General features: G+C 42.6%; 1 protein-coding gene across 7 annotated transcripts in view; it reads left to right on the plus strand.

The window, feature by feature from the left end:
- Window positions 1-13,618, plus strand: part of LOC108492763 — a 68,988-nt gene that overhangs the window by 39,523 nt on the left and 15,847 nt on the right. For 3 of the 7 annotated variants that reach the window (XR_001873218.1, XR_001873220.1, XR_001873222.1), the window contains 5 exons: window positions 381-501; window positions 2,383-2,526; window positions 2,991-3,346; window positions 4,889-5,020; window positions 8,414-8,509. Coding sequence is in view for 1 of the 7 variants with exons in the window: in XM_017805413.1 (XP_017660902.1) it covers window positions 3,152-3,346; window positions 4,889-5,020; window positions 8,414-8,509; window positions 10,992-11,081 (513 nt within the window). In the remaining 6 variants the exon portion in view is untranslated. Of the gene's footprint in view, window positions 1-380; window positions 502-538; window positions 836-2,382; window positions 2,527-2,990; window positions 3,347-4,888; window positions 5,021-8,413; window positions 8,510-10,991; window positions 11,226-13,618 lie in introns of those variants that run through there. The other 4 variants (XR_001873221.1, XM_017805413.1, XR_001873223.1 and 1 more) reach the window with 4 other exon arrangements.

The raw sequence follows: 13,618 nt of genomic DNA on the forward strand, positions 1-13,618 counted from the left end.
GCGAACATTGTTATTGTTAGCAAATGCCAAACTGTAATGTTGTCAGCAATATTTTATACTTTGTTTTAGAAAATAAATCTGTTTTTGCTATGGATAGGAGATCTCTTGGGCCCCAAGTTAAAGTATGCTATGGCTATTTTTGGTCAAATGGTACCAGCTGAGGTACTGGCATGGCTGTTTATGAAATAAGATTGCTGTCCATATTTGTTAAGGGAATGGTGCTGTAGACTTATTTTCTACAATCAAGACAAAAAGAGGGGTGGGAGGGAAAAGTCTACACTCAGGTTTTTGCTCTTGGATATCCTTTATCTCTGATAAAGTATGTTTTCACTATGAAATTCATTCTGAATGAAGGGACATTCAGCTATCTTCACTTCCAGCAGACAGGACACAACTCTCAGACTGAATTAGGCCCGTTTGGATAGGTTTTTTAAAATCTCCATGAGTAACAAACAGAGAAGACTTTTTCCCTCACACTGGCCTGGACTGAACACTTGGTAGGTAAGTAAAATTTTACTTTTTTTTCTTATGAAAAGTAGAATAAACCAAACAAGTTGGTCACATATTTCGACCTATACTTGTCAACAAAGGTTTACAAAGTCCTCTAAAAAGTCAGGATATTTAGTAAAGAGATCATGAAATATTTTCTAGAAAACAAACAAACAAAAAACGAAGAGGGATTTAGTAATGTTAGGATGTAGTTTTCTGCTAATGACTTTATTTTCTTCTTCTTCCTGTTTAGGCAGTAACATGCGAACTCTGACCACATCACTGGTGTGAAATTGCTGATTAACCTTTTGACTCTGACAATTGGGACTTCTCTCAACACCAACTGGTAATGCAAAAGACCATTAGTAGTTAATATTGGGACATCCCAGCTCCAGATGTCAAAAGGTTAATGAAAAATCAAGTATCTTGCTTTTACTGGGGAACTTGGAAACCTTCCCCCCCAAACATTTCATTTTTTGTGATAAATAAGCCAGATTGCTTGAGCTGAGAAAGACGGGTGTTTTGCTAATGTGTACAGCTGTTAATTGAAAAAGATTTTGTTATGCTTGTTCTTCTGGACGTAGATAAAAGAGAGATTTGCTGGCGAACTTAGTTGGTCTTGAACACCCCTTTGTCCAAATACACTACTTAATAATAATGCTTTGTTCTTTCTGTAACAGCCATGGAGGGATTTTGAGTGGAATACTCATTTTCTTTAAGTCATATCTGCCAGTAATCATTCCTGGCTTAAGACCAGCTGCCATTTACGTGTTTTATGAAAATATAACACCAGTTTTACACTCAAAACTATTCTCTTTTTAGGTAAAAGCTTCAGCACAAGCTGGTTCCCCATATCTACCATAAATGCTATTTATCACAGATTTTGGTCTTTAAAACAGAAAGCTAATGTTAAAATATTTTGATTACCCTTTCCTTACCGCTATCATTCACAAACCATCTTTTCTAATTATGGTATTAGGACATTTACATAACCGGGAAAAGGGCCCTTTAACTACATTTCTATTATGTTTGGCACTTCTTTGAAAGGATATTATATTCATGTGCATTAGAGATTGCTTATAAAAGATCAAGACAATAATAGCAGATCAGACGATAAAGGTTCCCTTTTCTCCTCCCAGACAGGCTGTCTCTGACAGAAGAATACAGTTCATCAAAAGTGTCTGCAGGTTGTCAAACTCAGTGAGATTTGGGGACACTCAGAGGCTGTCATGGCCAACAAGAAGATTTTCTGTAGGGTTCTGCCATCATTCACCCTCAGGAAATAATCACTCACTACATTCTGCGTGCTCTCATGATAGAGCTCTATTTGAGAGAAAAGAGCCATTTTATCAAAGGACAATATATCCCTTCTCTTGGTCCATGCAGCTTCCATTATCAGACCATAATAAATCATATTTATGTTCTCAGTTAATAAGACTGATTACAATGCAGGTTACAGGCATGGGAAAAGCAAAGCAGGTGAAAAGATGTTTTAATGAAAATATGATAAGCAAACAGCTTCTTGTGAACATTTCAGGCTGTTATTTGTAATGATCACAGGCAATTTTTGATACATCTTCTTTAGCAATGGTTTAAGCTGCATAAATTGGCTTGCCACTTTATAAGTTGAAATAGGAAGAATCCCAGTGTCCTTCTTATGTTGTCTAGAATCATTATATATATTATAAGCATAAAATGAGTTTAATGTATGTGCTTTGAAAAGAAGGGGAAAACAGAAAATCAGGGAAGACTGATTTTAATGCTGCTCAGAATGATTTTGAAATTTTCTACTCATCTTTGTTACTAACTGTGCATTTTCCATGAAATTTAGGAATGACATGTACTGCTTTCATCTCCTTAAAATTAATATACTGCGCTCTCTGTTTTTCTCAGTTTCTTCAAAGTTCTTTTTAGAGCACTATGCAAAGAAAGAGAAAGAAATTCTCCACTCTGTGTGAACACATCTGCTATTAATGCTGAGGGGAGTTAAGTGTCCGCTTCTACAGGAGAATTCACCCCAGTGTTCTATACTGAAAGGTACCCTGTTAAAACAGTGCAAGCATGTTTAACTCTGGCACATGTGATGCATTCAACGGCCAACTTCCATAGAATTTTTTTAAGTGATTAAGGCTTTTTTTTGTTAGGACAAACATTCTGACATGATTTCAGCATATAAATGTATGAAGGGAAGTGGCTGATGTACTGTCTTTCTTACTCTCTTCTTTTGAAAAGACTTATTTTGTTATTATGTTAAGCATTGTACTTTCAGGATGAAGTTAGAATTTTAAGGAATAATTTTGTCCTGCTGATACATAATTTTGACCAAGTCTGAAATTTTACAGTGCTTGCAGAATGGTGGCGACAAAGACTTCTTAGTGTTGGGTGTCTGTGGGACCTATTCTAGTCTGTTATTTCCCTAAAATCACTCTTCAGTAAATTTTAAAGCTTTGTATTTGGCTTGGTCCTGGAGACTGACCACGAAATTCCCTTAACACTTTCAGGACACTTCAAAAGAGCAGTGCCCACATAAGAAACAGCAAACTGCTCTTCAGAGGCAATATCCTGATATGACAACAGATGTAGATAATGTACTTCATGATGGAACTGCTTGATACAGAGAGAAACATGTTGTAACTGCCTTCACCATGAAAGGGGTTTAAAAATGCTGCCTGCCAACTCCACAAAAACCAGAGCTGCTATTTCGGTTAAAGGCCAGTGGATTGTATTTTTCACGTCAGTTTTCACTAACCTCAAACATCACTGTTATGACAGACTGTCATCCAACCAAACCAGCACTCTGGTGCCATTCAAGCAAGCAGGAAGAAAGCAAACACAAGGAAACTTAAAAGTCCAATTAGTAAGTGGAGGGTGCATGTGAGTGAACTACTTTTGTGTAACAATACTGATTACTGAAAATGAAACACTTAAAAGAAAATAAACAAAAAGCAGTGCTTTCTGAGCCAGTAGTGTTTTCTTGGCTGGCAATTTCTCTTTGTTCTGTTTCATGACACCAGGCTCAATGGTTGAAGGGGTGTTCTGGGCCAGATGTCAATCACAATGTCTGACATAAACAAAAATAGCTAAAAAGGCATGCCAGCATCTTCCTTTTGTTTTCCCATTAGCTCCATTTTTCTTTTCATAGGCTGACAAAAAATTACTGCCTCCAAGTGAATTCAGTAATGTCACTATATATCTAATATCTAGGAGACCTTTTGTTTTAGCTTTACTGGGCTTAACCACAAAAGACACTTGACATTGACAAAGAATCTGTCAAACATACAATGATCAGTGCAATGAAACCTCTCATGACAGAAGGGCACTATTCTGCCTTCCCCTTGCCTCCAGCAGCAGCCTGTCTGAGCAAAATATGCTGGAGCACATGTAGCAGCTGAACCATTACAGAGCAGGCCAGAAGCTGAGATGTGTCTTGTTTAAATTGTCATAGCATATTAGTATAATTAAAACCGCCAAAAGAGTAGAAAAGATAGATGGAAATGTTACATTACTTGTTTCTAGAGATTAACCTCCAGCCAGAACTGAAATAAAGAGACACGTTTTGGATTTCTTAGAGCCCTGATAAGGAAGAAAACAAGCCTGAGAGTACGTCTCTGGAAGTGTGAGACATGAAGTCATAGTTCCTATATTTACCCAAAAAAAGCAGAAATAGTGTTCAGACAGACACTGTTTCCTCTGTGATTACAGCTCCCATTGTGGCTGTGCCCCGCAAAGCAGTTGTATCATCTCTCAGCTAACTCCTTTCCACTCTCCTTTGCCTTTGTGCCCACAGGGTCTTGACAACCCTTGGGCCTGCTGATGAGCTGGTGTCACCACTCTCCACCCCTCCCCATCTGTGTGGTGCTCCAGGTGCCCAGCCCTGAAGCAGCGCCCCGTGTCCCGGCTGGTGGCTGCAGAGGCCGTGCCCATCGGCTGTGGTCAGGAAGTCATCCTGCACAGGTTTCATCCCCTGGGCATGCTGGTGCCTGAGGAAGGGAAACAAACACCTACTGGTAGACCAGCCCTAAGACTGCTCTAGAATCAAGCTTCCTTGTGCACAAGAGAGCCAGATAGGGAGCAGGGAAGATTTAGATTGCTTCACCTAAGCTGTTTCTGCTTCACATTGCAGAGGAAGATGTTTGAACAATGGCTTCAGTTTGACCTTTCAAATGCCAAGCTCTGTGCTTGTTTCTGTGTTGAGTGTATAGATAAAAACATATGGCTTTCTAAAACTGACCCTGAAAATTATGTTCTCTTCATCGATGAGATGTTTTACTTACCATGCATTGTTACCTTTCATAACTACTCAGGACAAACTTATGACCCAAATTTATAATTATGCTCTGAATTATATCTGGTGGTGAGAAAGTGGTGTAAAACCTTCCATGTATCTGTTCAAATGTAGAGGTTGGAACCTAATTTATCCAGAAGCTGGGGAGGACCTGAACTGGCTCTAGCAGTTCTGAAAGACCGAAAAAGCAACAGAACTTTCCTCTTAACAAAACTGGTACATTCAAGGAGAAGCTGCAGGAATCAGGTAGGTCTCATGTTCGTTTCTTATGGTATTAATGAACTTCACAGCCTTGCCCCATTTGCTGATTTGCTTTAAGTAGAGACATTCAATGTGAGCCTTAAATTTTAAGTTTTCCCATATTTCCTGTATTTCCTAAATTTAAATCTGTTAATGACTTCTCCATATAGGGTTTCTCTTAAATTTCTGTAAGGGCCCATAAATGTGGATAACTTGTAAAAAACCATGTTATCTGCATTTAGCGTTGGCTTTTGGAACCCTCACCGCCAAGTCACCTCACCACTGCATCTCACCTCACATGCATTTCTGTGTAGTGCCAGGAGAAGAATAGAAAATAGCTATGAAGTAAAAGCAGATTCTGCTCTCATTAAAGGCAATGAAAACTATGCTTTTACTTCTACTTACTCATATAATAGCAGGGAAAAATGAAGTGGAAACAAGCACAACAAAACACCTCTGCCAGCTATCTACAAGCTCACCGAGGCTTCCACTAATGAGGCGCTCTGGCATTTTGAGAAAGACAGGTTCTTCCAGAAACGGAAAAAATATGCCAAGTTCTTCCTTCGGCTCTGAAAGGCTAGTGAAAGAATAACAAATTGTATTTCAAAAACGGGATGGCAGTCAAACTTTTAATGCTGTCTGTGCTATTAAATACCTACAGATGCCCCTGTAGTTTCCTGTCAATTAAATGCTTTTACGTATGTTTGGCAGATTATTAAATATTGATTCTTATATACCTTACCTAATTATCCACTGTATTTACAGGTTCATCTAAGGTTCATCATGACCATAACATTCTTGAGAAAGTTAATAATTTCAAATCACAATAACAGAGTAATTTCCAGGTCAGATTTTCTAGAAGACAACTCAATACCATGGACAATAACATAGTCTATTAAACAGAACAGTACAGTTTGTGGAAAAGATAATAGTCCAGATCATGAGATAGCACCAGATTTCACATTATGATTTCCAGATGTCTTTAGGAGCTTAATGCATACAGCATTGGTTCAAGACTAATCTGCATGGCAGAAAGGCAAGTTGTTCCAATTTTCTCCTCACTGAGGCTGTGTGGAAAAACTGCAGAGGATAGGCTGGGGTAGTTTGGCCATGCTTTAGTATGAATATTCACCTCATTGCCAACTGCTCCTGGAGTGCACAGTGGTATGTTGTGCAGAACAGGTTTGGACAGCACTGTGCCTGGGTCTTTCTGATAGGTGCCATCAGAGCTGGCTCTACACGTTGGCCAAGCAGGCAACTATTTAGGGCAGCAAAGCAATTGTGGCTTCATCTGTGCTTCCAGAGTGCTGGAGAAGCAGGAGGCCATTTTGCTGCTAGTTTGGAGAGAGGAGTTTGCCTGAACAACAGGGGAAAGTCCCACCTAGGGATGACCACATTCTCATCCAGTTGCAGAAAGCTGGCAAATCTGCCCCTGACCATCAGCTTCCCACCTCAGCAGCCCTTTCCCTGCGTGCTTGCCTCCACATGGACAGAACAGGCCTCCCTGTCCTGGCCCCAGCCCTAACCATTGGAAGCACCAATGTTCCCTTTTGCTTACAGCGCTGTAAAGACCTGAGTTCCAGCAGCCTGTCACAACTGTCAGGCTTCTGTGACAACCTGGTAGTATTCTTCTAAGCAGTGTGTGTTGATTCACTGGAGAGAGAGAGAGGGTGGACTTTGCCAAACTGTCCTTTACTCAAAGATCCTGGAGTGAGTGTCTTCACAACAGGAAGGCAGCTTCCCTGCTCTTTCTAGGGTGCAGCTTTGGAAGTTCCCCGAATGTCCACTGTAAGACAATGTATTGCATCAGTTCCCTGAACCAGGGACTTGGTCAAGTCCACAGTATAGCAGTGTTGAGTGAGACATGAAATTCTCCCTCCTGGCAGCCTGGGGGAATTATAGCACTTTACAGGGCAGCCCACTATCCTGCTGTGCCCAGAGGGGCCACAGATGTCCAGGTGTTTCTGGTGGATCTGTATGTGTCCATAAACATAGAACAGTATTTTCGCTGTTACATTCCTGCTGGAGAGTACTTTACTGGTACAGGTAGGTGGGCTGGATAACAATACAAGGATCTGCCAGGACATTGAACCAAGCCTGTCTGAGTTCAAGAAGTGTTCGGACAACGCTCTCAGGCACATGGTGTGATTCTTGGGGTGTCCTGTGTAGAAAGAAGTTGGACACAATGATTCTCATGGATCTGTTCCAACTCAGCATATTCTATGATTCTATGATTTGCTTTTCAATTTCAGCACTGTCAGGCTGGGAAGTGAAAAAGAGCTCTGCAAACAGAACAAGCATGTGATGTTACACTGCAGTGCAAAAAAAAAAAAAAAAGGCTTAAGGCTACTTTTTCTCCATGGAAATCTGCTCAAAAACTGTCAGTTTGGGACTTCATAAGTTCCTCTCTGGAGTCAAAAATTCAGCATAAGTGCACAAAAGAGTGTGAGGAAAGAGCATTTTGGCTCCTTCAATGCTGTGCACAAAACCTCTCAGGGTTTCAGTGAGGATTTCAGCATCTCTTGCAGTCTTCAAATGTTTTGCTGTGCAAGGATGTGCTTATACATAATTTTGTAATTGAAATGGCATGTTTACTGTTCTATTTCATGCTTGATTGTGTTTTTTAAACACCTTTACTCATGCTGTTAGAAGTGGGATTATAATTAAAATGTCCTGTTGAACACCTTGTTCAGTTCAATGAAGGCATAATAGAAGTATAAATACTTGTTCTCATTGACTCTGTGATGTCAGCAAAACAAACACAGTAAATCACAGATGATCACAGAATATTCTGAGTTGGAAGGGACCCACAAGGATCTTTGAGTCCTGCTCTTTGAATGGCTCATACAGGGATCAAACCCACAACCTTGATGTCATGCTCTAACCAACTGAGCTAATCTCAAGGTCAAATGTCATAAAACAAATCTCTTTTTTGCCAAAGCATCCATGGGATTCGTGGGAAGAGGAAACAGAATCTGTGACTGGGCAAAGAGGGGACCTCTCCTTTGGTAAAAGGAAATATTTTGAGATGTTATCTGTGATACAAATGTGTTAACTAAGGCATGGAATGATTGATTGATTGATTGATTGATTTAGCCAGTTATGAGAAAAAAATCAGAGTCGAATTTATTCCTTTACTCACAGTCCCATGGTCTAGAGACTAGGCAGTACTTTTTCCTACACTAGCCATTAAGGAATGCTGAGTCTGTTTGTGAAGTGTTAAGGAGTAACTTATATTTCTTATTATTCCCATTTTCTTAAAATCTGTACAGATACCCAGACTTCATTTCTTTATGGTGGAGTAGAACAAAGTCCAAATGTTTCTAAGTCACTGTCTAGTGGTTTCAGAACTTTTGCATAGCAATAGTAATTTCATTTTTTTCATGTTTTCTCTTGTAGTCTAAGTTACCACTGATGATGAAATGTCAAACCATTCTGGCAGGCACTTGTTCAGTCTTAAGGAGCTTTAAATTACTTCACAGCTTGAGATTCCAGGTAAGTAGGGATGTTCCAAGATTTAGCCTAATTGATGCTTCTTGGGCAATTTACTCAGATACCTTGGCTCAGTTTCCTCCTCTGAAAATTGGGGAGAAGAATGTCTGTGTTCCTTGTGCTCTTTGATGTAATAGTATTTTTAATATATTAAATACTAGGCTCTACACTGCACAAAACCCACGAGGTTTTAGGTTTATGTCCTTTCACTGGCTGAAAGAGGGCTCTCAAAACCAATCCCAGGATGTGTAATACTTCTGTGCCAGAGCAAGACTTGCCAGTCAATAGCTGCCTTACAGGGAAAGCCCACATGATCTTTATGAAGCAGGCAAATAAGCAGACCCAAAGGGTGTGGAAACTGCCTTCTGTGCCCAGTTTCAGTTCCAACTACTTCAAGCTCAGCAGAAATTGGGCAGGCAAATGGTTCACAAGATTTGGTCTTCTGAATGAAAGCAGTGAGTAAGTGGCAAAGTAGGAGGGTTTTTTCCCTGGGATAAGAGAGGCAGATGGGTACATAGGGCAGTCCAGCCCAAACCAGAGAAAGATTCAGAAGCAGGAATACGGCTACAGAACATGCAGGACAAACTGGACAAGAACGTTGTCAAGTGGGATTGCAACAAAACTTAGTGTATTTCTTTGAATGTCTCATTATATGTACAGGTGCAGCTCTACACACCCACACACGCTGCATTTATTTCAGTGTGATCATATAAATACCTGCAGGTGCGACACTGAAGAGATACCCATGCTGAGGCATGAATATGGAGTTCCACATCTGTATTTACTGCCTGGTTTGCACAATGAGCTAGTGCAGTCAGTGGGTTCTCTTTCCACCTCCCACATGCACTTTAGAACTAAAACTGAAGAAAATTCCATTCTGGTAACTACATTTAACAGGAAGTCATGGCATAGAACTAAAATATGTGATGGGGAAGGTGTATGAAACAGTCATCATTACTTCTCTTTGTTGCACAAGTATATAAAAAATTAGGAAGAAACTAATTTCAGATAAAAACGGCCACATCAGTTAAATGTGTGGTAATAAATCCACAAAGTTGGAATCTAATGTGTCTTTTGAGGCACCTAAAACTTCAGTTGGCCTTCAGTACAGTGACTGGTTTCTCTCTTCTGGCACACAGAGAGATGGTTCCCTGTCTATAATACTGTCAGATAGTCCATAACACATGGGGTGCAAATCGTGGCTGCTGCAGAAACCATGGTTGGGCATTCACCAACTTGCTTACACATAAAAAAGTCTCAGTCATGGCATTGCACTCATGCAGCTGGTTTCATTAAACAATAATCTGATGCTAACTACTTGACTACAAATGCCCTCCTCCCAGTGTCAAAAATGTAAAACAGCTAAAGGATATAAACTGGGGGCAACATTTTGCATGTAATTGCTGCCTGCAGAGAATCAAGGTTGTCAAAGTTTCTTACTTTTTATGAGGCCTTTATTGATAACTTTCGTTTCCCAAAGAGAAAAATAAACCTACCAAAGTTCCTTTGAACATTTCAGCAGAATTTCGTGGCATTAGCTGTGAAAGTAATGGTGTGACATTCCTAGTAAGGATGTATAGGAACTGTGTTCTAGGAGTCCATGCTGCTTACTTTGTGGAAACTATCTCAGATGCTTTGGGATTATTTAGCAGTAACTTCTTTTTACACCATGATTTCACAGGGATTTTCTCTGTTATCTTCTCATCAGCATATTCCTTTGAAGACCTAGGGAGAAAATGTTGCACTTGAGTATTCAGTGAAACCTGGTTTGCATCTCCATCTAGCTAAAGACAGAGAATCAGTTCTCCTGCAACACAAAATGTGGAGGAACCATAGTGCCCAAAATTCAGAAAAATTTTAGATAGTGTTGTCCAGGCAAAGGAATAATGAGAATATGGTCAATGGCTGCCATGCATGGTTCACAATAGTGAATGTACTCTGGGCAGTGACACAGAGAAAGGGACCAGAATCGGTTGGAACCGTGGAAGAAATAACACTGTGCTAAGAGTTTCACCCAGGCAAATTTACCTCCTTTGGAATTAGTCTGGGTATCTCTCCATGACACATTTGTTTTAGAATCACAGCATGTTGCAATTATTAGGCTCTGGCAGGCTCCTAGGTAGGAACTGTGTCCAAGAGCCTTTATTTCATCCGGTCCAATTGGGAAGAGCGTGGCAGTTTCTTTTCGTTGAGACTTTGCTATAACGATCTGAGCTTTAGTCACTGTGAGACTGGCCCTCTGCAAAGCATTCAGTTGGTGTTACAACCAGAGACAACTGAGCTCCAAAAGTGAGTGCAGACCTTGTCTACTTATTAAGTAAAGGGGCATGTGGAGAGCCCATTACTCAGTAATTGGTGCTAGCTGCCAGTTAGCATTCAGCAGGACTTCCAGCATTTGTATAGACTTTACAGCCCAGAATGGCCTGGGATTGTTCTTGCCTTATTTGCTGCCACTATAATCAGCTGATGGCTCTCTGCTTTGCAGAGCTACCAAAACCAGCTTGGTTGGACTGAAAGGCACCTGGAAGTACAGGATGTCCCCAAGGAATTCAGCCAGAGGGATATGCAAGTCTGAGAGATTTTGTGGCTAAGGCTGTATTCCAGTTTTATGGGCTTGCAGGTTTCTTCCCCTGCCATGGAAGAGGAAAATGATCAGCGGAACTTGTGGTAGATGATACAAATGCCTTCCTGATTGTGTAACGCCTTAAATAGGTCTTTAAAGATGTGACCCTCAAGTGTTGTGTGACTCTTCAGAGGAGATAAACAGAACTTCTGTATGGAGTCTGGAGAGACAGTGTGGGAAGTCTTTACAGAAAAGACTGTGTAGACATTTAGACAAAAATGTGGCTCTGTAGGGTACATGCCACTTGCAGCTTTGACCTGGGGAAACCGTTTATTCTCCGGGTCCCAAGTGCTGCTGTTACTCCCAAGGAGGCAGCTTGGTGGGGTTTTGGACAGGAGCACACAGACCCCCAGGCAGCCGCTCCACTGCTCAGGAGCAGGGTGGGCTCCACGTGTGCAGGTGGCAGAAAGAGGCTCTTCTCACATGGCTATCCCCTGCAACATTATATGTATATATTTTATTTACAGCATAGGCAGCATTATCCCTAGAGGCAGACTAGGCGGTTGAGTGCATGCAGTTAAGCTGCTCTCGCCAAGCAAGCGGGCTCTGCCAACACCTGCGAAGTTAAAACCTGTCTGCGCTGCAGGTGAGAAAGCAAATAACGCAGGGTGCGGCCACGGGAGTGACGCCCGTCAGTGCGGCTGGCGCAGCCACGTCCGCTGCCCCCGTGGCGGCGGCCCAAGGCCCCGGGACCCGGGCAGAGCCCCCCGAGCCCCGCGGGCCCTCACGGCCCATGGCGGCTCCCGCCCGGCCCCGCCGGCAGCGGCCCCGCGCCAGGCGCTGTTCGCCGCAGCGCCCGCCAGGTGGCGCCCTTGATCGCCGAGTGGCGGGAGGGCGGGCGGGCCCGAGAAACGCATCCTGCCAGCCCCCCACCCCCCGCCCTTTAATTTCGGAAGCATTATAACTAAAGTGTTTTCAGCTTATTATTATGCATGAGTAAAAATTCCATGAATGTGTAACATTTTTCGCCTGTATTTCCCTCTTTTATAACATCATTTAAATTCCTCATTAATAATTTAGCAGCGTTCTGGATTTTAATCACTTTTCTCATCCCGGCGGTCTCTATCCGAGGCAGTGCTCTCCTCCTCACCTGAAGGTGACAGGGAGGCAGGGCCGGGCTAGGGACACCCGCCCCAGCGCCCTGCCCTGCTGCAGAATATTTCCTTCATCAATTAAAAATCCAAAGCTTACCAAACCCAAACTTGAGCAGGTCACCATTGGTAAAAACTAAATTTTTCTTTGTTTGTGATTTGGTTTTTTTTTTTTTGCATCTGAGTTTAATTACGGGGGTATTTGTTTGATAGTTTGTTACTGTAAATAAAAGAGATAAAAGCAGCCCTTCACTTGAGCAGCTCCAGAGCTGTGAAATATGTACCTAATTAAAACTATTGGTGTAAGAGGCTAATAAAGTACATGTGCCTACTAGATGTTTTATTCTAATGAATCTCAGCTAACTTGCTCTGAGTGATGTATTTCAGTGTTGGTAGTAAGGGCTGAATAATTATGGAATTTATCATGAGGTGCTCATGAAGGACCACGAGGGTCTGGGAGGGAGAGGGGAGTGAAGGGCCCCCAGCCATGGTTGGGTGTGGGAGGAGCAGAGCCCCGGCTCCCCCAGGCACAGGGATGCCAGGGCACAGCCTGCGACCTCCACAGCGGGCAGGGACCCCTGGGCCAGCCCCATGGGCTGCAGACATTCAGGCCTGGGGCAGCCTGGAGGGTCTGCATGAGGTGTGTGTGTGCGGAGGGGAGTGCTCCCATTGCCCCGACAGAGAGCCTGGGGCCGGGGTGCTCCTTCCCACTCAGATCCTCACCCCCTGATTTCCCCATTGTTTTTGCCTGGCATGGGTGAGGAGCGGGCCACAGCATGCACTCCTCAGACTCCCAAACCCAGTGCAGATGGGTTGTCTAAAGCATTTCAGATGGAGTTTTGGTCTTGCGCCAGCAGCTAATCAAAGTCTTAATCCTGGAGAATAAAAAGGCCGGGCTTTCCAAGCTTCCTCCAGCTGGTTTCTGCCAGGGATGTGGATGGCCAGCACTCCTGAAAACCCTTGTGCAATGGGTGCTCCCAGCACCATTTGCATGCGGGTTGGGCAGTGGGGCTGGTGTATGGGTTTGTTACCTGACCCAGCTGTAGGGGCCAGCTTTATATGGCCTACAGACAAACACCCTCAAATCCATCTGGGTCTGACCTGTAGTGAAGAGAAGTCAGGCAGGTGAAAAAGTGTGCATCGAGAACCCCTGCCTGAGACATGAGCTTTGCCCTTTGGAGCAGTACAGGCTTGTCAGGAGAAAGGGTACGTTCTGAGAAGCTGGGTAATAATAAAGGGGCTGGTTAAGCAGAGGAAAGGCCTTCAGGGCAGCGTGTATTCTTATTGCTTTTTTTTGCAACCGAGTAGAGAAAACATCCCAAGGCAAAATGTCTATTGTAGGCTTTCCTGTAGCCCCCAACAACAACTATTTAAACACTTGCACGTGCATGTGTCCTG

Source organism: Lepidothrix coronata, unplaced genomic scaffold (assembly GCF_001604755.1).
Source record: "Lepidothrix coronata isolate B3197 unplaced genomic scaffold, Lepidothrix_coronata-1.0 Scaffold12, whole genome shotgun sequence".
In the NCBI taxonomy this organism is placed as follows: Eukaryota; Metazoa; Chordata; class Aves; order Passeriformes; family Pipridae; genus Lepidothrix; species Lepidothrix coronata.